Genomic DNA, 25,140 nt, shown 5'->3' on the forward strand with positions numbered 1-25,140 from the left:
ACCACCGTGAAAATCGCTGAGCCAACGCTCTCATGTGGTTTAACCAGGATCGTAACCGCGATAAAATTGATCATTTTCGTCAAAAAAATAAAAAAAAAAATTATCAACCATTTTTTTACGCAAACATAAAATTTAAAAAATTAACAAAAGCCACAGGAGTCACGAGTGCAGAACTCGGGAATAAATTTGACTTCGCAATGCACCGGAATCTTTTGTTATTAAAATTTAGCCCGTAAAATATTGACAGAAATATCTTTTAATATAAAGAAGTATAAAAAATATGAAAACTAGGCTGTTATTATTATCTTTAAAATGTTTTGTTGTAATTGCGAGGTACAATACGAGCTACTACCCTCAACAACTCCTTCAGTTCCGAGATTAATTTTTAAAAACCATTTTTTCATGTTTTTTTAAATTTCCCTCTCTTCGCGTCAAGAGCTGAGGGTGAAGGTTATCATCCCTCGCTGGCACGATTCCAACAGCAGACGGCATTCAAGGAGTGTTACCCCTTTCCCTTTTACTCTCGAGGCAATCGCATCTCGTTCTCTTACGCTCTTATCACTTGTACATACAAATATATATAACTCTCTTTAACTCAATGCATTTAACCGCGAATTTAAAACCGATCAAACTCGTTAAACTCTCTTACGTCTCTCCCTCAATGTTTACTTTTTATCAACACATTTTTCACTTACAATTATACTTATTCTTTATCAATATACTTTTTTTTTTAATTTACTAATGTGTGTATTTTATTTTGTTCAGTTTATTGAATTTGTGGTTGCAAGTTTTTCTTAATTTATCAAAGTGACAAATGATTCCGTGCTACCCCTCATAATCTTTATCGCCCTCCCCTAATTACGAAAACATGACGTTATCAAATAATCGTTACACTATCGTTAACGTAAATCACGCGTATAATCAAACGATACTAGTGTTTTAATAAATAGCTTAACACAAATTGTCGCTCCGGGACTATTTATTTTTTCACATACTAATTTTTTTATTTAAAACAGTAATAAATTTTTTTTTTAATACCGACATTTTTTATTCAAACAAAAAAAATTTTTTAGTGAAAAAAAAAATTATTTAAATATTTTATGTTAAAATATTTGTCACGTTCAATAAAATTTTTAAATTTAAAATACCTGCAGAAAAATTATTTGCCAAGTTTACCACAATTTAATTTGTGAAAAAAAAAGTTTTTTTAATTAATTAATGAATTAATTATATTTTCATAGCAACAAGTCTCACCTGTCTCACATTAAAAATGCGAAAACAAAAAGTAAAAAAAAGTTTAAAAAAATATGAAAGAGTAAAAAAATATAATACAGTAGATAAACAACAATAAAAAGAGTTGATTTAGTATATGTGGGGTTGAATCGCCCCGTGGAATACCAAGAGTACCGATGATACCGTGAGAATTGTCGCGAGGTAACTGACGTTTTAGTTTAACCCTCAGTGGTGATATTCCTCTTGGCAGAGGTATAGGTGTATATAGCGAACGTATATCTATATAATATTAGAATATAGTATACCGAGTCTCGAACGAAAGCGCGCAACCCCCGAACGGTCAGAACGGCCTCATTCTGGCGCGCGTCGCTCCACCCTCACTTTGCTCCACCTTCGCGAATAACACTCTACCTTTTGCGTCTCTGCAAAACTACTGCTCACCATCCCTTGCCTTCTCTTCCTACTTCTCTCCTCAGAACACTCAGAAGCTCTCTGTCAGTCGTTCCGTGACACAAATGTGCGAAATCTATGCAAGGGACAAAGCTGTCTTTTTTTCTCACCATTTTCTCGCGAGCTTGCGTTCTGTTATTTATTTTTTTTTATACCCGATTGCAATCGCGCCTCACATAAATGCATTCCAACAGCACACCTGCACCCTACGTCCTCCTCGTCCTGGATTTTATCTACAACGTATCAATCATTTTATATTACCCCCTCTCCTCTATTCCTATTCACTTTCCCTCTCTCCCTGCCCTTCCTTTTACTTCCTATAGCTCATTCTCCTCCTCATGACCGGAAATTTTGTCTGACCTAGTTATGTCAGCGTGAATTAATTAAGCTCATCGATATTTTTAATTTTAACAATTGTTAATATGATTTCATTATAAACATACCCCGATTCATATAATTAATTAACTTAAAAAAAAAAAATTTTCATTGAATTTTTCTATCAATTGAATTTTTTGCCACTCGAAAATCTACTCAATTTTCGTAAATTAATTTTCGCTAGTAATCAATTGATTTTATGATGGAAAAACATTTTTCACAAATAAAAATAAAAACAAAAAATATTGAATGCGGGGTAAAAAAATTTTTATTGAAACTCCGATAAATCAACGCAATTACCAGAAAGGGAAAAATTAAATATCATTACAATTATTATCCGATGTTGAAGGTAAGAACTGAGAAAATTAAAAAAAAAAAAAATAAACATTTTATAAAATTAATGAAGAAGAAAAAAATAATATAGAGGAAGGTAGTAACAGTATTGGTCGATCTTGCAAGGTCGCAACTGTGTAATATCGACAGTCTTCAGGCGGCCTCTTCCTACACTACCCTCTGGGTCTGTATATATATGTATATATTTATATAAATATATAGATATATACAGAACCCGATGAACTATACGTCTCTCTGGAACCCGATCGAATAATTCATCCCTCCTCGCCCACTACAGGAGAGTTGAAGAAAAGCAGAAGCGAAAGTACAAATAAGAATAATAATAAAACTCTTATAAAAAAAAAAAAACGTTAACTCAGTTTATAAACAGATCTATTTATAATTTTTCCGAAGCCGCAATTTATTTGCAGCGTTAACTGGAATGGTTTGAATTAATAAAGAAAAAAAAATTGAGGAAAAAAACGTGATCAGTGTTTGTATTTTTAGTGATGAAAAGTCTATTTTGAAGTATAAATATAGAACACGACACTTGAAACACGCTCAAAAGCAATTATAACCACGTGGATTACGTGACTGTTGATGAGATTTACGGATTTACGACACACAACACTGGAGCAAGAGATTGTAACAGGAATAGCTGAATAGGTGAAATGAGTATGAGCTGAGAAGAATAATAGAGTGAGAGCCGTCAGTAGGAATAGAAGGGGAGCATAGACCAGAGAAATGCTTAACATTTGGTCCAGGGCGCGAGCAAATAATGACCAAGTGCTTAAACTCATCAGCAGACAATGCCCACCTATTTTACCCGCCATTAATCTTACGCTCTCATTAATGCCACTACATAATAAATATTTTTTACTGCGCAATAAGATTATTATTAAATATTTTTTTTTTTTTTGTAGATTTCATAGAAATCTATCTTTTGCATTTGTCCTCATGGTGGAATTTTCAAAGAATTTTGCCATAATTTATCATAATTCATCGAGTAGGTTCCAAAAATACTGTTGGTTCAAAAGTTTATATGTATATACCCCCATGAAAAAAATTTATAAAAAAAATATATTTTTCATATAAAAGAAATACATAAAAAAAATATAAATATATAAAATATGTATAAAAAATATATTTTCAATAGCTAACTTTTGGCCGATTTTTGTATATATTTTATATATTTTAAATATATTAAAAATATATCTTAGAACATATTAAAAAATACATGTATAAAAACATTAAAAAAATATATTTCAAATATATAAAAAATATATTTTTCATATTTCAATAATTACATTTTTTACGTATTCTGAGATATATTTTCAATATATTTAAAATACATTTAAAATATATGAAATATATACGAAAATTGGCCAAAAGTTAGCTATTTAAAATATATTTTTTATACATATTTTATATATATTTAAATATTTTTTATGTATTTTTTTTATATGAAAAATACATTTTATTATATTTTAACATATATTTTTTTATAAATTTTTTTCATGGGGGTATATGTAATATAACGCGCCTTGTTGCGACGATAGTGGCCACAATTTTTAACGGATCTTAATGAAACTTGATACACTTATTCTATGAACGATTATCACGGTTAAGTTCGAAGATAAGCAAAATCGGTCAACTAGTGTAGAAATGGCGGACATTTGAAATTCAAAAAATAACGAAAAATCCTACTTTTTCGGGTTTTTCGTAAATAACTTTTTAACGGGTATATCTATCCTCATTATGTAAAAAGAACTTGGTAGCCGATAGAAAATTTTTTGATTGGTGATTTTTAAATTATATACTTATTCTTTAGGTAATTATCTTGATCAAATTTAAAAATTTTAAAAATCGGTTGAGGATTCTAGAAATGGTGACAATTTTTAATTTTCTAATGAATGAAAAATACTGTTTTCTGTGTTATTTTTTTCTAAATAACGTTGTTAAGGGTACATCTATCATTAACGAATTGATTGAAGTAAAAAATCTACTTCTATTTCGGATGCCGAATGGCCTTTTTTTAATTAAAATACTATTTCATTTAATTCTTTACTGCTTTGCTGTAATTGTCATCTCAATAAAAAAATTATAAATGCGATTGCGAAAGGATGTCAAGTGTTTGATACGATAAAAAAAAATGAAATAAAAAAGAATAAACTATACCAGCACAAATATTTTACTGTTTTATCACCTGAAACACATCACATAAATAGCCGTGTGTTCACGAGGTTACCGAGCAGCAAATGCACTCTCTAATCTGCGATCGCTGGTAAATGCCACCGGAGTCGAGCTTGTAATCATAATTTTTTTAAAATATACAATCGTGAAAAAAAAGTTTAATGTCCGCGGGCGTGCCTTATCGAGCCGCGATGACGATTCGAGTCTAGAAGCTCCGAAAAAAAAAAAAATTTCTAAACTACTTGGTTGTATTTTTATATTTATTTCCCGTCCTCGAGGCTTTTAACACATTGACATTATGCTTTTCCTTCGACATCAATCTACATACATCATATCATATATATATGATATACATCCATAACTTGCGGCCCTCTTTAAAAGCTAACACTCAAATCAATAATCATTGAATTCTTCCCCTAGTTTCCACTTGTAACAGTTTCATGCTTTAGTAACTTTGACAATTTATTCATAGGCATGTTGAATCGAATTAGCATTTAAAAAGTAATATTATCATTATTATAAATCTTACATCCACATTAATAACAAACGTTACCTGAATAATTAATAAAAAAAGAAACTTGCCATCAGTAACTTTATATTTAGAATTAATTAGAAATCATTTTTTATCACCACAGTAAAAAATTATTCGTATTTGTGTAAAGAAAAAAGTGTGTTAAATACTTAACATTTTTGGGTGTTAATTGAAATGAAAGTAACATTTACTCAGTGTTAAACTGTAAAAAATCGGGAGCGAATGTGGAGTGGTCACGAATTTTATTTAAATCCGAATTCTTTCCGTCACTCAGAGTTCCGGAGTTTTAGAAAAAAAACACTCGAATGCAGAGTAAATAGGAGTTTATTTTTCCAGCGACGATTTCGGAGTGATCGGGATTTTATTTAAATCCGCATTCACTCCGATTCGGAATTTTAAAATTAAAATTAACTCCCTTTCGGAATGAGTTTTACTCCAAGGGATTAAATAAATACACAGACATCCGCTCTGCATTCACTCCTGATTAAATCCGTATTCACTCCGCAAATTTTTTACAGTGTACTGTCCAAACAATACTTTAAAAATGTAACTTTAACATAGAGCGCGTGTTAATTTATCAAAATAACACAAATAAAAATGTTAAATCAACACTTTACGTGTGTCGCAGATAACGTTTTCATGTGTAAAAGTTTTAGAACCGGTAACATTTTTGTGTGTTATTTTTTTTACCCAAATGAATTATGTTAAGACACTATAAAAATTTTGGTAAAGTGTTTTTCTAACGCACAGTTTTGTACTAATTTAAAAAAAAAAAAAATTTTTACTGTTCATGCACGGGAAAAAAATGGTGTAAAAATTACAGTTTCGAATATCAAAGTTCTTTTACTTCGAAACAGTAAAAATTGCTGAGACGTAGTAATTATTACAGTTTCATAGAAGAATTTTTTCAATCCTCAATACCGTTTCATTCATATTAAACTTTCATTCTACGTTTTATACAGAACAAAAAAAATTCTCGACTGAAGGTGAAATATTCTTGATTCAAGAAAATTTTTTTGGAAGCCTAAATTTTCTCAGATAAAGTAGAAATCTCCAACCAAGACGAATTTTTTTTAACCAAGACAAATTCTCTTGGCTCAAGAAAATCTCGACTTAGTTCCCGAAAACGTTTGTTTTCCAAAATATTTTCTTGACTCAAGATAACTTTTTTTTCTGTGTATAATTCTAATTACTTTATTACAAGAAGTATTTTAATTATTACAGTTCAAACGCTAATACTTGAAGTTTTGTCCACGAGGGCCCTGTTTTCTCACTAAAAACTAATTTTCCCCCGGTGTTTTTTCCGTATGACCTTCAAAACATTGAGTTATTTAAAAAAATTCCGCGTAATGAATTTTCCTCAAAATCAAAGTCGGTAATAATTTAAAACCCAATAAAAATATTTACGACTTTTTTGTATAAATCACCGGTAGATCGACTAAGTATCATGTCCTACATGAAATGAACAAAAGCGTCATAAATGTAACGTGTAACCCAGTTAGAGACAATGTTGGAAGAAAGATGACAACCGCATGGACTCGTACCTATACAACACCTTCCTCACTCGTATCATATCATATTTTATACGTGCATTTGAATCGTATCAAACATATGCACATATATGTACATATATCTAATATAATACACAAACTATAAGCAAAATACGTATAGCGATACTAGGAGCACACGAATAGAGGCAGTAACTACTCGATAATGCATACGTGACACTCGACATCTCCAACTGTAACTTAAATTCAAACTAAAACTCAATACCAACTAAATTCTTGTTATATATATTAAGTATGTTGGTCATGCCGAAACGTCATGTGGTGTATCCGTTAAATAAAACACTTGACGAAACTCATAACTCAAAATTATTTAAGTCCATTGCGTCGCAGTGTATATTCATATCAGATCCATATTTATTATCATTTTAATTTATTATTAAATCTTATCATTATATATATAAATATATAAAATATACAGAGCGCATATGTTATATGCAATGATAACGTCGGTGAAATATTATTGATTGGATGTAAATTGACTCGAAAATCAAATTACTGTAAGCAATTATCAGAACTCGGATGATTTGACGGTAATGGAAATAATTACAGAGTAGTAATCAATAATAGTAACGGTTGTCTTACACATATGTTGCGTATCAATCGATGGCATACAACTGTTTTGTCATGTGTTATAATATCAAGTCGAGCCGAGTTTCTGATTGTTGCAGATCGAGAATGCTGTTCACCATTAAAACCATTACTGCACACCCAGTGTCTGGAGTGTAGTAATAGTTTAAGTATGAGTGTGTGTGTGTGTGTGTGTGCATTATATTGTGTATTTTATTGGATTGCGATGGCAATGGCAATAGAAATAGCAATAGCAGTTGCACAAACCCATCAGGGGATTTAACCGTAGTTGTTATACCTCTTGACGTTTCCCGCGCCAGAGAATGTGAAACTTCTCTTGACCTTGACCTGCGCACTCTCGCGACCGATAAAATGGATACAAAATCAATGCGAACAGCCGACCGACTAGATACTGTGACGCACGTTGTTGTACTATTTCATATCATTCTACTGTTACTGCTCCTGATACTGCTACATACAGAAATTATCTTTTAAAATTCTATGGTGTCATAGTCAAGCCGGACCATGTCGGTCATCTGCAGAAAATAGAAAATAAACACATGGAAAAACTACTATGCCCATAGTAAAATTTACAACCATCATATGACAAATTTCTGTAATCATTGGAAATTTTACCATGGCCATAGTAATTTTTCCATGTGTTTATTTCAATTACCGTAGGGTGGCCATGGTGTGACTTTACTATGAAACCATAGAACTTCAAGAGAGAATTTCTCTGTGTAGCAGTAGCAGAAGCAGTACACAGAGAAATCATTCTCCTACAAAATATACTATGGTGTCATAATAAATCCGGACCATGTTGGCCACCGGCAGAAGTTGAAATAAACACATGGAAAATTTACTACGACCATAGTAAAATTTTCAATGGTTACAGGAACTTGTAATAAATCTTTGAAAATGTTACTATGGTCATAGTAATTTTTCCATGTGTTTATTTCAATTACCGTAGAGTGGCCATGGTGTGACTTTACTATGACACCATAGAATTTCAAAACATAATTTCTCTGTATAGCAGCAGCAGGAGCAGTAGCAGTACACAGCGAAATTATTCTCCTACAAAATATGCTATGGTGTCATAGTAAAGCCGGACCCTGTTAGCCACCTGCAGAAGTTGAAATAAACACATGGAAAAATTTCTACGGCCATGGTAAAATTTTCAATGGTTACAGGAACTTGTAATACAATCGTTGTAAATTTTACTATGGCCATAGTAATTATTCCATGTGTTTATTTCAATTTTCGAAGGGTGGCCATGGTCTGACTTCACTATGACACCATAAAATTTCAAACAAGAATAATTTCTTCATGTACTGCTACAGCTGCTGGAAAACCAGACACTCGCTAATGAATCCCCATCAATTTATGGTATCAAATGTACTCAAGATAAACAGTAGAGTAACCTGATCTAATTAACTAAAAATAAATACCCAATCTAAATACAGGTTTAAAATTGCCCAGATAATTATCATAATTTTATAGAAAGTGGTTTAACTTTTAAATAAATTATTAAAACATTAAATCCCAGACTTTGGAGCAAAGTAACAGTCAAACTGTCGGCAAAGTTGAAATTCGCATTCTCATTTTTTATACGATAAATTATAATGTAATAAGTGTACACGTACTCTATTATGTATGTGAGAATGGATACGTAAGAGTTTAGTTGTACTACGGATAAAAAATGTTAATGTTAATTCAAATGCAAATGAAAATTTAATAATAGAAACAAAAAAAGTGGCTGAGTACTGTAATTTAAAATGCCTGAGTTAAATAAATAGGACAGTTGATGCCGATGATAAAAAGCCCGAGCATCGAGCGAAATAAAAAATTAATTTTAAGCGCATCAATAGGGTCAGAGGGTAAATGGCTATTTAACCAACCAATGGATATTTGTCCCAAGAAAAAACAGCAGACTAAGACTTTACTGTAGACTGAAAACTGTCTACACTCCATGTAGATTTTAAATATTCGTTCTTTTTGTTATTTTTATTTTTATGTCACCCGTTAATTGGACTCGCAAACCCTCGGGGTTCCTGGGGGATGAAATATGCGAGTCGTACCGACATTGAGTAATTGTACTTTTATATCCTTATATATATATATATATATATATATACATATTTCTATGCAGATGTTGATGTTGATGTAAAAGAAAAAAAAACTTACATTTTTCCTTGGTCAGCCATTCGTTTTCGCTGCTGGTACTCTAGCAAACTTTTGCCTTGTCCCCGTTTGCGTCGTCGCGTTCTTTGATGATGCTGATGTGGATAATTATTATTTTTCAGCTGATGATTCCGATGATTTTCGGTTGTTTGTCATCAACAGACTGACAAGTTAGGCACGTTCTTGCTGAGCTGTAGATTTAGGCCGCGTGATTGGTTTTAATTTAATTTTACTAGTCTCCAATAATAATGATAATTAAAGAAAATAAAAATAAACACCGCGAAACTTAAACGTCACTGAATTTATAATACCGCGACAAATGGTACGAACACAGCATGTAGACAACCGGTGTACACACAGGTGACAGGAAACAGCATGCGCGCGCCAATTTACTCATTTATGTTATCAAAAATAATTATTGTGATAATAATAATAAAAATTATAAAATAAAAAAATAATTACGCGATTAGGCCTTGGCTGTTAATAGTTTTCTTGTGGGTTATTAAGTTTAAATTGTCTCGTTACACTGCACATATGAGCACTAAAGATCAATACTCTCGATGTGGGGGTAAGACTCGCGAGTCAACCCAAAAAACATTTTTTTTTATTTTTATTGCTCTTTTATTATTTTTCTCGACGTGTTGGTGTGTCTTTCATTGATTGTTGACGACAACGACGACTAACGACGAGTACTAACGATTCTTAAACTCCGAAAAGCGAGCGCGGGCGCCATCTTGCGAGAGGATATGGAGGTTGGCCATGAGTGTGAATGTAGTAGACAGACAAATTTTAAATTTTAAATAACGAGGGTAAATAATTTAAAAAATATTGAATTTATAAAAAATGCGCGGGTGAATTTCAAAATTTTTGAAATGCGCATTTTTTTAAATTTTGTTTGATGTATTGTTTACTCTATTTATTTGTAATTTTAAATTTATCTGTCTGCTTATTGATGATTCTGAATAATACTGAAGTTAGCCGACGTCTAGTAATTTTTGGATTATTTTTTTCAAGATAAATTATGAAAAAAAAAATATTCGGAAAAAATGCACTTTTAGGTTTTTTAATTTTCTAAATGTAGATATTTTTAGTTTTTTTTTTTTTAATCATTAATTTGTTTAAAAAAAATCTAAAAATTTTTTATTGTCAGTTTCTGGATCATGATCCTGAAGTTAGAAGACACTTAAAAATTTTTGAATTTTTTTTTCGACATTCAATTACAAAAAAAAAAATAATAAAAAATGCACATGTAGAAAATTTAAAAAACTACAAGTGCATTTTTTTTATAATTTATCTTGAGAAAAAAAAATCCAAAAATTACTGGGCATCAGCTAACTTCAGTATCATAATTTAAATTTGGGTGCATTCGGAAATACTCTAGGTCTAGCTCTAGTCCAGCGATATCTAGAGCTAGAGTATTTCCGAATGCACCCAAAATTATTATAAACTGGAGAAAAATTAAAAATCGTACGTCAAAATAAAATGGCGGCAGAATATGATAAAAAAATATTCAAAATATTAAATAAAAAACACCCAAGTGTTTGAACAAACCTTGGCGGGGAAATAATATGCAGAAGGGTGTCCTAATACACTTGAAGATTTAAATTTAAATCGCTCCAAGTGTATTGCAGCCAAAAAACGTCACTTAACTGCTATTTCCCCACCAGACGATGCCAGATGATTGGGCTCAGGAACTTGGAAGTCATCAGCATCAGCCATCAGCAACACTATACACTATCACTGAACACTCAACAATTTACACTAGTACTAAACACTTAACACAACTGCACCACAGACACTTTGCACAATTTAAATTTTACAAACACTGCACATTTTAATTAAACAATGACTATGAGCAAAAAATTTTACGGATAATTACACGACGCCATTGAAATACTGTTTCAATTCAAACGTAAAGAAAGATCTGGACTACTAGTGCCATTGTCGATGATACTGACTGTCGCTATCGAACCGTCCGTTGATACAAAGCAATCGATTCTGCGATTCATTCTCTCTGCCCCCACTAGGGGGCGACTACAGCGCCGCGCAACAGCGACGCGCAGTAGCGCCAACGGCGCGAAATTTCAAAATTGAAATTTAATAATTTCATTAAAAATTATTTGTGTCAATAATTATATTAATTAGTATTAATTAATATTAATTATATTAATTAAAACTAGAGCTCGAGCATTTCTGAATATTCTCTATAATTTAAATTTCCGCCAGTGGTGGCGCGCAATTCAATTGAAAATTTCACGTGTTCTAACCTTTATATTAAATGTATAAATATAAATATGTTGCTATTTAGTAAACATTGAAATTAATTCTTAAATGTTTAAAATAAATTAGTGATTTCTAAAATTTAATGTACAGTTTTAAATTTGTAAACTAAATTTATTATGCCAATGGTTTTAAATTATTGCCGCGCAAACAATCAACTTGGATTACTGATTGTCAACAAAATAAATAATTTGTTTGTAAGAACGAATTGCAAAACTGTATTTAAAATGAACGAAGCATATTTACGATATACTGCTGGTAATGAGACGTTCGATTTCACATTTCGTTTTTCCAAACCGGAAATAAATGTCGACAGGCAGTTCAATTTCTCCAGAAGGACTTCAGAGAATGTGGAAAATTTTCTGCGGAGGCTCGACGCCAACATGACAAAAGTTTTGGATAAAAAGACTAAAAAATTAATGAGAAGAAATAAAAAAAAATTATCATCTTCTCAGGAAGATCTCGTGGAAGAACAAGTCGACAATGTCAAGGCGGGAAATATTTTTTTGATTAAAGATAACGACAAGATGAATTTATTGGAGCCTTGTAGTAAATTTCTGGAGGATTCTTCTCAGCTGAAGATTTCTATCTTAGGAAAAATGTATGACGTTAAATTAAATGCGCCTTGGATAGTAAACGTCACTTTACCCACCTGCATTTTGGCCAATTTTCCAGTCTATCCATCAGAGTTTGATTCCATTCATGTCGACAGAAAGCTGTCAGATTTTACCTGGTACAAAATGGTGCTCGATGACAGGAAGAAGACAACCTGGGAGCTGGTTGGCGAGGGATTTTTGTACACTCCCAGTGCTAAAGATGTCGGAGCTAAACTTAAACTGAAATGTTTGCCTCGAAATGAGCGACTTGAAGGCCCGGAAATAGAAGTCGAAGCTAAAGTTGATGTCGAAGCTGGTCCAGGGGTTTGTCCTTTTGAAACCCGACATGCATTTACTCGCAACAAGTTGACTGATGATTATTTCCGGGTCACTTCTTATAATATTTTAGCTGATACTTATGCTGATTCTGATTATTCACGTGATGTCTTGTTTTCATATTGTCCGCCTTATGCTCTGGCCATTGATTACCGCAAGCTTTTGATTATCAAAGAGCTGATAGGTATTCATAATTAATTAATTTATTGATTGATTACTGCATTGACTTGACTTAATTGCAAATTTTTTCAGGATATAATTCAGATATCATTTGCTTGCAAGAAGTTGACAGCAAAGTTTACGAAAATGACTTGCAGCCTTCACTGTCTTTGTTGAATTACGGCGGAGTTTTTTTTGCGAAAGGAATCACCAGCGAAGGCTCGGCTATTATGTATGACAACAAACGGTTTGAAATTCTAGATCACAAAGGAATTGTTATGAGTGAAGGTATTGAAAGTAATTTAGTTTTTAAAGATACTTGGGATAAAATAACAAATGAGGATGCGAAGCAGAGATTTAAAGACCGGAATACATCAATACTGGTACAGTATTACTTGAAATTAAATTTTTTTAAGTTGCTTTAATTAGTAGTCATAATTAATTAGCATTAATGAGTAATTTAAAAATTAAAATCCATTTAGAATTAAGTAACTTTACGATCCTGATGTTAACAGACAATTAAAAATTTTTTGACTTTTTTTTGAACAATTAAATTTGAAGAGAAAAAAAACTAAAAATATGCACATGTAGAAAATTTAAAAGACTACAAGTGCAATTTTTTTAAATATTTTTTTTTTTCATAATTTATCGTTTTTTCAAAAATCCAAAAATTATTAGACGTCAGCTAATTTCAGTATCATTTTTTTTGACTGCTTTAATTAATAGTCTAATTAATTAGCAATAATGAATAATTTAAAAATGAAAATCCATTTATAATTAAGTAACTTTTAGTTTAAATAAAAAATTGGTATTAAAAATTTTTTAGTTGAAAAAATTTTAATAAAAATTTATTTTACAGATCGTAGTTTTAAAATCTCTAGATAATCCTAAAGAAATCCTAGTAATAGGAAACACTCATCTCTACTTTCATCCAGATGCAGACCACATAAGACTACTGCAGTCTTACTTTAGTTTGACTGCTTGCCAAGACACTGCGGATAAAATCCGTCAGCAGGTACAGGGATTTACATTAATAAAAAATATCCTAGTCCATTATTCTAACTTTTAATTTAAATTTGAAAAATTGTCTAGTATCCGGAGCACAACGTGACTATGATGCTGTGCGGGGATTTCAACAGCACACCAGTCGATGGAGTCTATGAGTTTGTGACGAAGAATAATATTCCAGCGGACCACAAAGATTGGTCTTCAAGTAAGACAACACAAATTAAATTATTCAAAATTGATTTTCATGATACCAGCATCGGAATTTAAAATTTCAGTCTAATGCCACGAATCAGTATTAGAAAACGCGTAAATTGTGAATGTTCGGTTAGCGAGCAGAGACAAACTTTAGCCCCGAGGGAACAAAATATGTTTTTGTCCGCTGACTGAAGGCTTTCGCAATTTCAACTCTGATTTATGTTTTATAAAAATTGCTGTGAATAACAAATAGTATTAAGTTTCTACTTGATTATAAATTGCAAATGACAATTTACGCTTACGCTACTAGTCGGTCTTAAATTAACTTGTATCTGACTGGCTGCTGATGCTGAAACTTTAAGTTTCAATGCCGATAATCATGAAAAATCATGTACTTGAAGATCGGAACGTTTTTCGCGCTACGAAAACAAAAAAACAAAATGAAAAGTAAAAAATCTACCGGATCTAGATTTCCAAAATGTTTCGCACAGATGCTTGTATGTCAACCAAAAATTGCAGATACTCTCAATTATTCCTCTTTACCTCAAGCAGTCGAATTACGTGAATTTTTTTTATTTTCGTTGCGCGAAAAACGTTCCGATCAGGTACATGAAAAATCCAGTGTAACTCAGGATAAAACACGACTTCACACTGCGGGTGGTCAGCTAACTCCCGATCTGAAATCGTTTTGTTTCATCCCTTGTCACACCATATCCTATAAAACACTTGAATTTTTCCAGATGCCGAACAAAAAATAGAAAACGTCTCAGTGTCTCACAACTTGGCTCTAAAAAGTGCATGCGGAACTCCAGAGTACACGAATTTCACCGTCGAGTTCGCTGATTGTCTGGATTACATTTTCTACGAGTCAAATAAATTGGAAGTAAGCCAAGTAATTCCCATGCCAAGTAAAGAAGAGCTGGCACTAAATAGCGCCATACCCTCAGTCGTATTTCCCAGTGACCACATCGCCCTTTGTGTGGATATGAAGTGGCGCTCACCCCAATGAAAAAAATAAATAAATAAATACTTTACTTATTGTAATCACAATATATATATTTATATATATATTTACTGTAATATACTGTCTTTCAAATCAGTACCTAAGCACATTAGTATGAAATTAATAAATACATTTTTATTATTTTATTTTTCATGTCGTCGATAATTTCATTTAATGATAATAATTACCAACTTATACACTCATATTTCAATAATATAAGAAGTTACAATACAGTAGTACAATACAACAAACGTGTATTGTTTTTGTTTGTGTGTGTGTATTTTTTTTTAAACTAAGTCGAATTAATTTACATGTCTTATTTACAAACCATTCGTTCTTTTTTAGTTTAAATTTATTTTCGTCTCGGTAATGGAGAATGAACACATACCGCGTGCTCTTATTTCATTGATCAATCAATCAATCAATTAATTGATTAATTAATTAATTAATTAACTAAATAAAAAAAAATAACAAAACAAAACAACTTTGATTACAGCGAAACTTAAGTAGATAAAAGTTTTATCTCCATTACCTTTTAGTAATTAAATTTAAAAAAAAATATATATATTTTCCCGCCTTACAAATTTAAATTTATAATTATTAAAAAAAATATAACAATTAATTTTATAAATTTAAATAATGAATGGCTAATTGTACGATACTAAAACGCTCTCTATGTAATACGTTTATGCATTAAGATTAAAAATAATAATAATAGTAGTAATTAATAACTAATAGTAACATACTGATAACATTTGATAACCAACTGACCCGGTAGTCATCACAATAATGTTGTTAAGGATAATATGAACATTCAAAGGTAGCGGATTGTTCTGACAGAACAATTGTTTAAGAAAATAATAAAAAATGATAATAATTTAAGACAGAGCCTGAAGTGAAGAAAAATTTTATCATTCTTTAGATCAAATCCCTCTTCTTGGCGCACTGGGGGTGAGTAACTGGAGAGCTGTCATGGCGTCGGGGAATAGAGAGTGATAATTAACGAGAGGCACATAAGCGGCTGTTATGACACGACCAGCGAACCACCGACCGTGCAGTGAATTAACTGCCGCGACAGCTGTTGCTATTGACGGGCATTTTACGTAGACGTTGCCCTGAGGCGAGGCTTGGTCCAAGTACACGTGCAACACTCCGCCGTGTTTGTTGCACTCTTCAATTACGTCGTCGCGGATCTCGCGCGCCCAATTTGGATTTGACTCGCTGTAAAAAAATAAAATAATTATTAATTATTAAACTAATGATTTGTTGAATACTTGTTTACTGAATAATTGTTTTATTAAATATAATATATGTAACGTTATCATTTATTCGCGATAAAATAGTAATTAATTACGATTTAAATATAATAACGTATTTTTATTTTGCATATGTGTCCCCCCAGTAAGACGACGACTTATCCCACCGGGTTTTTCTATATATGCTGAGTTATTTAAAATTAATGATAATTTTATGTTGGGTGATAAAAAATTTTTGCCTTAATTTTTAAATGAATGGTTTAAATGTTTGGTATTACGGCGAAAATATTGGTCTTATAAAAAAATTTTTCAGACAAAAGTTGTAGGAAATTTAATTTTCTAAAAAAAATGTCTCTTACGATTTTTTTTTATACGACTAATATTTTCACCGTAATTCCCAAATTAAGATTCAGAATGAATGATTCAAATTTTTGTTAATTATGAAAATCTTAATTTTGAAATTACGGTGAAAATATTGGTCTTATAAAAAAATTTTTTCAGACAAAAGTTGTAGGAAATTTAATTTTCTAAAAAAAATGTTTCTTATGATTTTCATGTACGACCAATATTTTCACCGCAATTCCCAAATTAAGATTCATAATGAATTATTCAAATTTTTTTAATCATCAAAATCTTAATTTTGAAATTACGGCTTTCTTATCAGCCCTAAGAAAAAAATTGTAAGAGACATTTTTTATAGAAAATTAAATTTCCTACAACTTTTGTCTGAAAAATTTTTTTATACGACCATTATTTTCACCGTAATATCAAATTTGACACCAGTAATTTTTAATTGTTATTTTTAAATTAAGGTAAAAATTCCCGGTCTTATGATAAGTTATTTTGTAGACTTACTTTTGTGGGTCAAACATGTTGGAGAGCATGAAACATTGAGTGGCGATAGGAGGTGCCGGTTGCTGAGCTGGCTGAGGTGCAGTGAGTGCAGGTGCCATGTTCAGCGCATTAGCAGCAGCTGGTGGTATCTCTAGACCGGTTCCTTCAGCTAATTTGAACATCAGCTGCAACCTTCCAGTGGCGCCGAGATCGATACCACTGCGATCCAGTTCGTCGGTGTCCAGAAGTGAATTTCCTTGCATCAGATCCGTTCTCTCGGTGACGTTGCCAACTTTCATGGGTCTACCGGCGAGTTCGAAGCCGTTCAACTGTTCCAGTGCCTTCTTGGCATCGTCTGAATTTCTGAAGGTCAAGAAGCCGTAGCCTTTGCTGCGACCAGTCTCGGGGTCCATTATCAGCTGGATGTTGTCGATCTTGCCGAAGGGTTCGAAGATTCCGCGGAGCATGTCTTCGGTGATGTTGAAATGCAGAGACCCGACGTAGAGTCTCATAGGCCCGGTTTGTCCTTTAGGCATTAAATTTGGCATTGAATTTCCCATGCGATTCTTCTCGGCCTGAGTGTGTTGTACGACGATGGGAACTCCCAGGAGCTTTTGGCCAGACAGCCCGAGAGCTAGAGTTACACTCTCGGGATCTTTGAACTCTACATAAGCAATTCCTTTGAATCTGCGCGTTTTGTTGCACGTGATAAGTCGGACGTCTTGAACTTTACCAACGCTCGAGAAAAATTCCTCGAGATCACGTGCTCTGATGCGTTGGCTCAATTGCATACAGAATACTGTGCGTGCGTCGCGTTCTTCTGGGGTCAACTCATCGTTCCTCCTGTGAATTAAAACCCAAAGTCAATAAAAATCAACTCAGAAATAAACTTTAAAATAAAAAAAAATAAAAAATACTTACAATCCCAAAGGACTGACTCCTTTTCCAAAAGGCCGTGCTCTAGGCAAAGTGATTGGAGTCAAAGATCTCTTTCTTCTTCGATCACGTATTTCTCTTTCTCGTCGATCGCGCTCGCGGTCCCGATCCTTGTCAGGCTCTGGCTCTCGGTCCTTCTTGTCCTTCGACCTGGACCTGCGTCTTTTGTCTCTTTCGCGGTCTCGCTCGCGTTCCCGCTCCCGCTCTCTGTCTTTTTCTCGGTCCCGCTCGCGATCTCTGTCTCCCCTGTCCCCACGATCTCGGTCCCGGTCTCGGTCCCGTTCTCGGTCACGGTCACGGTCGCGATCGCGGTCCTTGGTCTTGTCCCGGTCTTTCTCCCGATCGCGGCGATCTCGCCGATCCCGCGACCGAGAACGCGATCGTGATCTATGTTTGTTCTTCCTGAAAAAAAATAACTCATTTTAATAAAAATATATGATAATAATAATTAAATATAAATATGTTATTTATATTTATTTTATTTTAAGGGCTAAACCCTTCAATTTGTGATTTTTTTAAACACATATGAGAACATCGAGTCCAGTCAGTTTACCCGTGAGCCGGCTATTATTTTTTGGAATAAATTACATCAGCTCATTTTAATATACAAACTCGATATATATTTTATCGAGTCCTTCGACAATACTCACCATTATTTGGTAATACCGTTTGGGGTTATCGAAATAAAGCGGCAATTACACTAACTGTACGGTGTCTATAACAAAGAGAATATATTCTATCAAGTGACTGTCACGTCAAAGCCTTTTTGTCTTTTTTTTCTTTTATCAATTCAAATTTAAACGCGAGCGGTGACTTATACATCCATTTTAATTCAACTATTTTATATACACTGTAAAAAATTTACGGAGTGAATGCGAAGCAGATGACTGTTTATTTATTTGATCCCCTGAGAGTGAAATTTACTCCGGGGAGTTTATTTTAATATTCAAATTCCGAATCGGAGTGAATGCGGATTTAAATACAGTCGACTCGTCATAAGCCTCTGCCCCTTAATCGAGAGTTAGAGTCCCAGCTTCGCCACTTAAATACTAAGGAGTTTCGTACCTGAGAGCCCGTTATAAGCCTCCGTTAAAAATGTCAAAATTATGAACTGAGAAGAGGAAAATAGACAAATTAATAATGAAAATTTACTATCGATCTTTCGCGGATAATAATTGAATTATTAAGTAAAATATAATTTATTGCTCATAATTGTAATGATGAATTGTCGTAAAAACTTATGAGTGTAAATGTAGCAGACATCAGATAAATTTAAAATCATTAATAAATAGAGTAAATAATTAATAAAATGAAAAAATGCGCATTCAAAAAATTTTGAAATCAATAAGTGCATTTTTTAAAAATTATTTACTCTATTTATTTATAAATTTAAATTTGTCTGATGTCATGCATGATCCTGAAGTTAGCAGACAATTAAAAATTTTCGGATTTTTTTTTTCAACAAATCAATTACAAGAAAATAAAAACTAAAAATATGCACATGTTGAAAATTTCAAAAACTACAGGTGCAATTTTTTCAAATTTTTTTTTTTTTATAATTTACCTGCTAAAACAAGATCCTAAAATTATTAGACGTCGGCTAACTTCAGTATCATGATGTCTGCTACATTCACACTCATAAAAACTTCTGTTACAATTGAAAAGTTGATCAATAAAATTAATATTTTTATCATTACTGTAATCAATACCGTTATCATAATATTTATTATTAGTGTAAAAAGATAAGTATTTATTTTAGCGCCATAAGCACTAGGTAAAACTAAACCTACGGTAGTAAGAAGACTGAAATTACAATAAAAATTTCTCCTACGTCTTCTAGACCAGGCTTATGGGGGGTAGTCAACTGTAAAATCCAAACCACTCCAAAATCATTCATCTGAAAAGACAAACTCTCAATTTACTCCGTATGCAAATGATTTTTTTTTAAACTCCGAGTAAATTTGAATTTAAATAAAATCCGTAATTACTCCGAATTCACCCCCAATTTTTTACAGTGTAAATATAATCTATAAATAATAATAACAATAAACTCACCTAGATGATGTTCTGCTTGACCCATTCTCCCTGGACTTGTCTTTGGATGAGGAGTCCTGCTCCTACGAACAGCAAACAGTTGAATGCCACAGCCAGCCAAGGTGGCAGGGACGCGCGAACAAGGGGACAAAAAGCAAATCAATTCAAGTTAGTTATTTTAAATTAAAATGTGGCTTCAATTAAACTCTTCTCTTTTTTTTCTTTCAACAAAAAATAAAAAAAAAAAAATATTTATTTTTTTATTTCCAAATTACAGAAAATTTTTATCGAGTCTTAAGAATCCTTGAGCTCTTAAGAATGAAAGAAAAAAAACGCAGATGCTGGTGAACGAATAAGTTTAAAATGGGCATGATTATATATATCAGTAATATATAGTACATATATTAATATATATTATAATCTTAACTATAATAATAAATATAATAATTATTATTTAATGTTTTGCGTGTTGTCAGGGAAGAGGAGTCGGCAGAGTTTGCTCGGCACGTAATAAATTTTGCACCATGCAAAACCCGGCTGAAACTTACCAATCGTCAATCTGTTTATTCGGGTATTAGGAAAGCTTTGCAATCTTGGGTTGAGCATGCCTTGGTCTTTTAAACTACCAATGGCCAACCACACATCCTTTTTCTTCTGCAAAAGAGAGCCCTCGTCAAAGAACAGTAATAGATATTTTTTATGTAACTCCTGATGGATCCTAACAACTATCCTACACATTCTGACCCTGTCTCATACAAACACGATACACTTGATTACTAATTTCCTTTATTACATCGACACATTTCATTTCATTATCATCATTATTTAAATACACAGAAAAAAAGGATTTTTTGCTGTGAGATAAATTTTTCATTAGAAAATTAAAAATAAAAATTTATTAGGACTAGAAAAAAATTTCCTGGCACAAGAAATTTTGATTTCATGACAACTGATCCGTGATAATTCATCCCACTGACAATCTACAACAATTAATTATTAATTAATTAATTACTATGACATAAGTAATTAAAATTTACTGTTATAAATATAAAAATTTAATTTATGTAAATTAGTTGCTGATAAAAATCAATTGTCGATGGGATCTGTGGGTGGGATCAATTTGTAGAAATCACTTGTTGTGGTATAAAATTCCTGGGATCAGTTGACGGCAGTAAAATTTTTTTCTGGACCTAAGAAATTTTTTTTTAAAATTCATAATAGAAAAATTTTTTGTGGCAAGCAAACCTTTTTTTCTGTATCCATTATACCCCTTTACATACATACTTTACTTTATCATGAAATTAAATTATCTAGTTCCACTCGGTTTATTTATCATCATAATAAATAATATCTGAACCTTATCCACGTATCTGCAAATTGATTAGCTAAATTATTTTCATATACTGGCGGTTACTTTAATTTAAATAATCAAACTAATAAATTACAGCTCGTTAATTAAAGTGACTCAGCGTTTGATAAAAAAATATCTTTCATCGGGTAATTATTTTTAAAAAATTAAAATAAATGATAAACTAATTTTTCTCTGTAAAAAAATATGACAGCTCAGCAAATTTACACAACTTCTATTCATTTTTTTATCAACTTGCAGATTAATACAAAAATTTTCAAAAATGATCTAGAATTGACATCAACTTCTGGATTTTTTTCAACAAATCAATTAAAAAAAAAATAACCTCTTGTAGAAAATAAAAAAAATTAGTGCAATTTTTTTTCTCTTTTTTTTTCATAATTCATTGGTTTGAAAAAAATTCCATTAGACGTCGGCATCAGAATCATTTTCAAAAATCAAAAAAAAACCGACAGCAAAATTTATCAAAATATTCTATAATCCTGAAGTTAGCAGACAATTCAAATTTTTTAGACTTTTTTTTTAACAATTAAATTTCAAGAAAAAAAAAAACTAAAAATATGCACATGTAGAAAATTTAAAAAACTACAGGTGCAATTTTTTCAAATATTTTTTTTTCTGCCTGTTTATCGTCTAAAAAAAAAATCAAAAAATTATTAGACGTCTGCTAACTTCAGTATCATAATATTCTGCTCATATTTTAATTCTTTTTTTTTTTTCTAATCAATTTATCCGGTGATAAAATTTCGAGAACAAAAATATGAATGCAATAAAATATTTTAAAAAAAAAATCCTTGATAATAAATTCGATAAAATCCCTAAATAAAAAATTCCAACGATTGTTACCTTTATGTGTTCAACAAAAATAAATAAAAAAAAATGTAATAAATAATGAAAGTGATGACTTGTCTTAGTACCTCGTATTTCAAGTGCAATCAAGGAACTCGTTGTAGAACATCGTACGAGCGCGAGGGTACATGATACGTACCATCTATAAGTACAGAAAATGGAGGTATTGATCAATAGACAGCGACAGTGTGGTTCGTTCTACTTTTATATATATATATAATATATATTTATATAATAATCAAATATATTTATGACTGATTACCATTACCATTATCATTAATTATAAAATATCTATTTTTCAAAGATGACGGTGATGATTTAAAAAAAAATATAAAATAAAATCACGTCCTGAAGGACGTGGGTAAATAAATATATGAAATATTATGTAGCACCGAGTGTGCGTACACAGCATTAACGTATTTACGAAAATAGAACGATACTAGAACAATGTCGAATGTGTACATTGAGCGAAAAAAAAATAAACAAAATGAATGACAAAAAAAAAAATAAATGAGTAAATGAGTTTATGATCTTACCCCTTTTTTATAGGGAGCCTCCAGCATCGCTTCTACATCCAAGTCATCGGCCATTGTTCGACTTGGAGAACTTTCTGAAATGCCACGCATTAGCACTCGTCGAGATATTACGTTATATTTTTATATAACCAATTAAAAATTTTATTCACGTACGACTCGATAGTAAATATTATGATTAATTATGTACTTTATATTTTATTTAATAGTTACGAGGCTGGTCCTTGAGGTTGGAATAAAATGCAGTTGATTGCAGACACTCGGAGCTATTTATTTAAAATTGATTATTTTTTGTCAGTCCGCGATGGTGAGAGACGAGGACGGTAAAGAAAATGGTAACCGGAAATTCATCTTTCGGTTTACGGCGCCCTCTTTTTTTTTTATGAGGAAGTGACGTCATTTAAAAAATATTGGAAAAGGTGTTGTGTCCTCCACCTATCGGGAGGTTCTTTAATTAATTTACTATAATTCAAATTATTGATATTGGACTATTTCGCCCGGGAATATTTAAATACTCAGCTTTGGTATACAGATTGTAAATTGGTAAAGGATTTTCAATGGAAAATAAAGTTCACTTTATTTAATTGAACAATTCAAAGTGAAAAATATATTTTAGCTTAAGCTAATAAATTAATTAATTAATACAAGATGCGACATTGCGGCAGGGTAAGTTTTCTTATTGGCTGGCTGTGGGGACGTAGTCGGGGCCTCATGACGTCAGTCACTATTTCCGCCCCTCGAGGTTGAATCTTCGGTGACACGAATCGTAATCCGTGGACAATAGATCCGCGACGTAAAATCCGAAGATATTTTATCCAATAGACAAAATGAAAAAAAAAAAAAAACATTGTGCAATTTGCGCGGTATGTTAAAACTTTTTTAAATTAAAAAGTCTTAATGTTTCGTAACCGTATATTGTATGAAATAAAACTTCGATTGAAACCGCTCAAATTCAGTTGACTCAGATTGAAATCCGATAGACTTTTAATCGGAAGTCATTGGTTTCAATCGGCCCTTTTCCTAAACTCCGTCATCAGAATTCCATAAAACATCTATTTAAATTTAAGCCTTAATGATGACGAAAAATTTGAGAAATGTATGAGTGCAGTTCGTCATCCAAGATGGAAGACAAGGGACACAAATCGGTAAGTAAATTTTGTTTTATAAAAAGATACTCTATAATCTATAATAATTAATTATTATGAGGGTGCCCACATATAATTTTAGAGTTTCGAAAGCAAATCCTGACGGCACATCAAACGTCAGAATTTCTATGCAGATGACGTTAGACAGGTGTCTTAAAAGCCTTATTGTCTAAAAGACATTAGTGAATTGAATAAAATAATTTTAAGCACTAAGTCAGAGAACCAAAGGAAGACTTTGAGGAGTCCTTAAAAAAAAGCAACCGAGGGAATACAGATTGAATACTCGCTCAAAATATACATCGGCTATTTCAAAAAAATATTGTGAGAGTTCTAATGAGAAAGAAATTTCAATCAAACATCCTGAACCACTTGACAACATGGGAAACTGATGGCAAATACAGAAGATGAGTTGTATTCGAAATATATGAACTATATTGTGTTGATCTTCTGTTTCAGTTAATATACAAATACAATACAGAAAACAATTCACTTATAATTACGTTGTCCTCCAGTATAGAATATAACAACTCTGAAATACCTATCTAACCAAGAACAGCACAAGAGGTTGGGTGCGATCTAGCGGCGAGCACTGAACTACTTCCCCTGCAGCTTAGCACCGGTGACTTTCTCCCCTCCATATATATCTTCTCCCAACAAATTTTTCTCTCAAGTCTTTTACATTAAAAATCAATAAAAATAAAAAATAAATTTAGAAACGATAGCATCAATCTTCAGCATTTTTTTCGAAACGAATTTCTATCGTATCGTCCAAAGACCATTTTTTTTTTTGTTAACTAAAGTTATAAACAAATCGATACGATAGAAATTCGTTTCGGAAAAAATGCTGTCGATCAGTGGTATCGTTTTTTTGTTGACTTTTGCTAACTTTCGCCATCGACTTTCTCAGAAAGTTGCCATCAACTTATGGAAATGCCAATTTTTGTGGCCAACTTGGCGACTGGTTGCGTCAGTAGTTTGCCGCCAACTTGGCAATCAGGGATAATTATAAATCTGCTTGGACATCAACCTACCAATAGCTGATTTAAATTTCCAAATCAAGAGAAAATATTTTTACCTTTCAGACAAAGTTTCTTTTTACAATTTTATTATAATTTTATTTTAAGTCCCGAAAAACCCAAAATTTTCTCACGATTTATTTAAATTACATAAATATA

At 32.0% G+C, this 25,140-nt stretch overlaps 3 protein-coding genes across 6 annotated transcripts in view; 1 reads left to right on the forward strand and 2 right to left on the reverse strand.

The window, feature by feature from the left end:
• Nucleotides 1-10,100, reverse strand: part of LOC130668957 (TLD domain-containing protein 2) — an 89,860-nt gene extending 79,760 nt beyond the window's left edge. For 2 of the 3 annotated variants that reach the window (XM_057471550.1, XM_057471548.1), the window contains exon 1: nt 9,436-10,100. In XM_057471550.1, the coding sequence (XP_057327533.1) occupies nt 9,436-9,455 (20 nt within the window). In that variant the 5' untranslated portion in view covers nt 9,456-10,100. Of the gene's footprint in view, nt 1-1,254; nt 1,432-9,435 lie in introns of those variants that run through there. The other variant, XM_057471547.1, reaches the window with a different exon arrangement.
• A 1,590-nt stretch (nt 10,101-11,690) lies between these two features.
• LOC130668960 (2',5'-phosphodiesterase 12) lies at nt 11,691-15,446 on the forward strand. Its single transcript, XM_057471557.1, has 5 exons — nt 11,691-12,828; nt 12,897-13,186; nt 13,663-13,818; nt 13,896-14,016; nt 14,747-15,446. The coding sequence occupies exons 1-5, from the start codon at nt 11,832-11,834 to the stop codon at nt 15,013-15,015; spliced, it is 1,833 nt and encodes a 610-aa protein (XP_057327540.1). The 5' UTR covers nt 11,691-11,831; the 3' UTR covers nt 15,016-15,446.
• A 146-nt stretch (nt 15,447-15,592) lies between these two features.
• Nucleotides 15,593-23,151, reverse strand: LOC130668961 (RNA-binding protein 39). 2 transcript variants are annotated; one of them, XM_057471559.1, is made up of 6 exons: nt 22,977-23,151; nt 22,824-22,897; nt 20,091-20,152; nt 18,021-18,437; nt 17,121-17,942; nt 15,593-16,230 (listed from the first exon to the last, which is right to left on the reverse strand). In XM_057471559.1, the coding sequence occupies exons 2-6, from the start codon at nt 22,875-22,877 to the stop codon at nt 15,933-15,935; spliced, it is 1,653 nt and encodes a 550-aa protein (XP_057327542.1). In that variant the 5' UTR covers nt 22,878-22,897; nt 22,977-23,151; the 3' UTR covers nt 15,593-15,932. The 2 variants fall into 2 exon arrangements, with proteins under 2 accessions (XP_057327542.1, XP_057327541.1); XM_057471558.1 differs by having other exon boundaries at nt 22,824-23,151.
• Between the last annotated feature and the right edge of the window lie 1,989 nt (nt 23,152-25,140).

This window comes from Microplitis mediator, chromosome 5, assembly GCF_029852145.1.
Source record: "Microplitis mediator isolate UGA2020A chromosome 5, iyMicMedi2.1, whole genome shotgun sequence".
Taxonomy (NCBI): domain Eukaryota; kingdom Metazoa; phylum Arthropoda; class Insecta; order Hymenoptera; family Braconidae; genus Microplitis; species Microplitis mediator.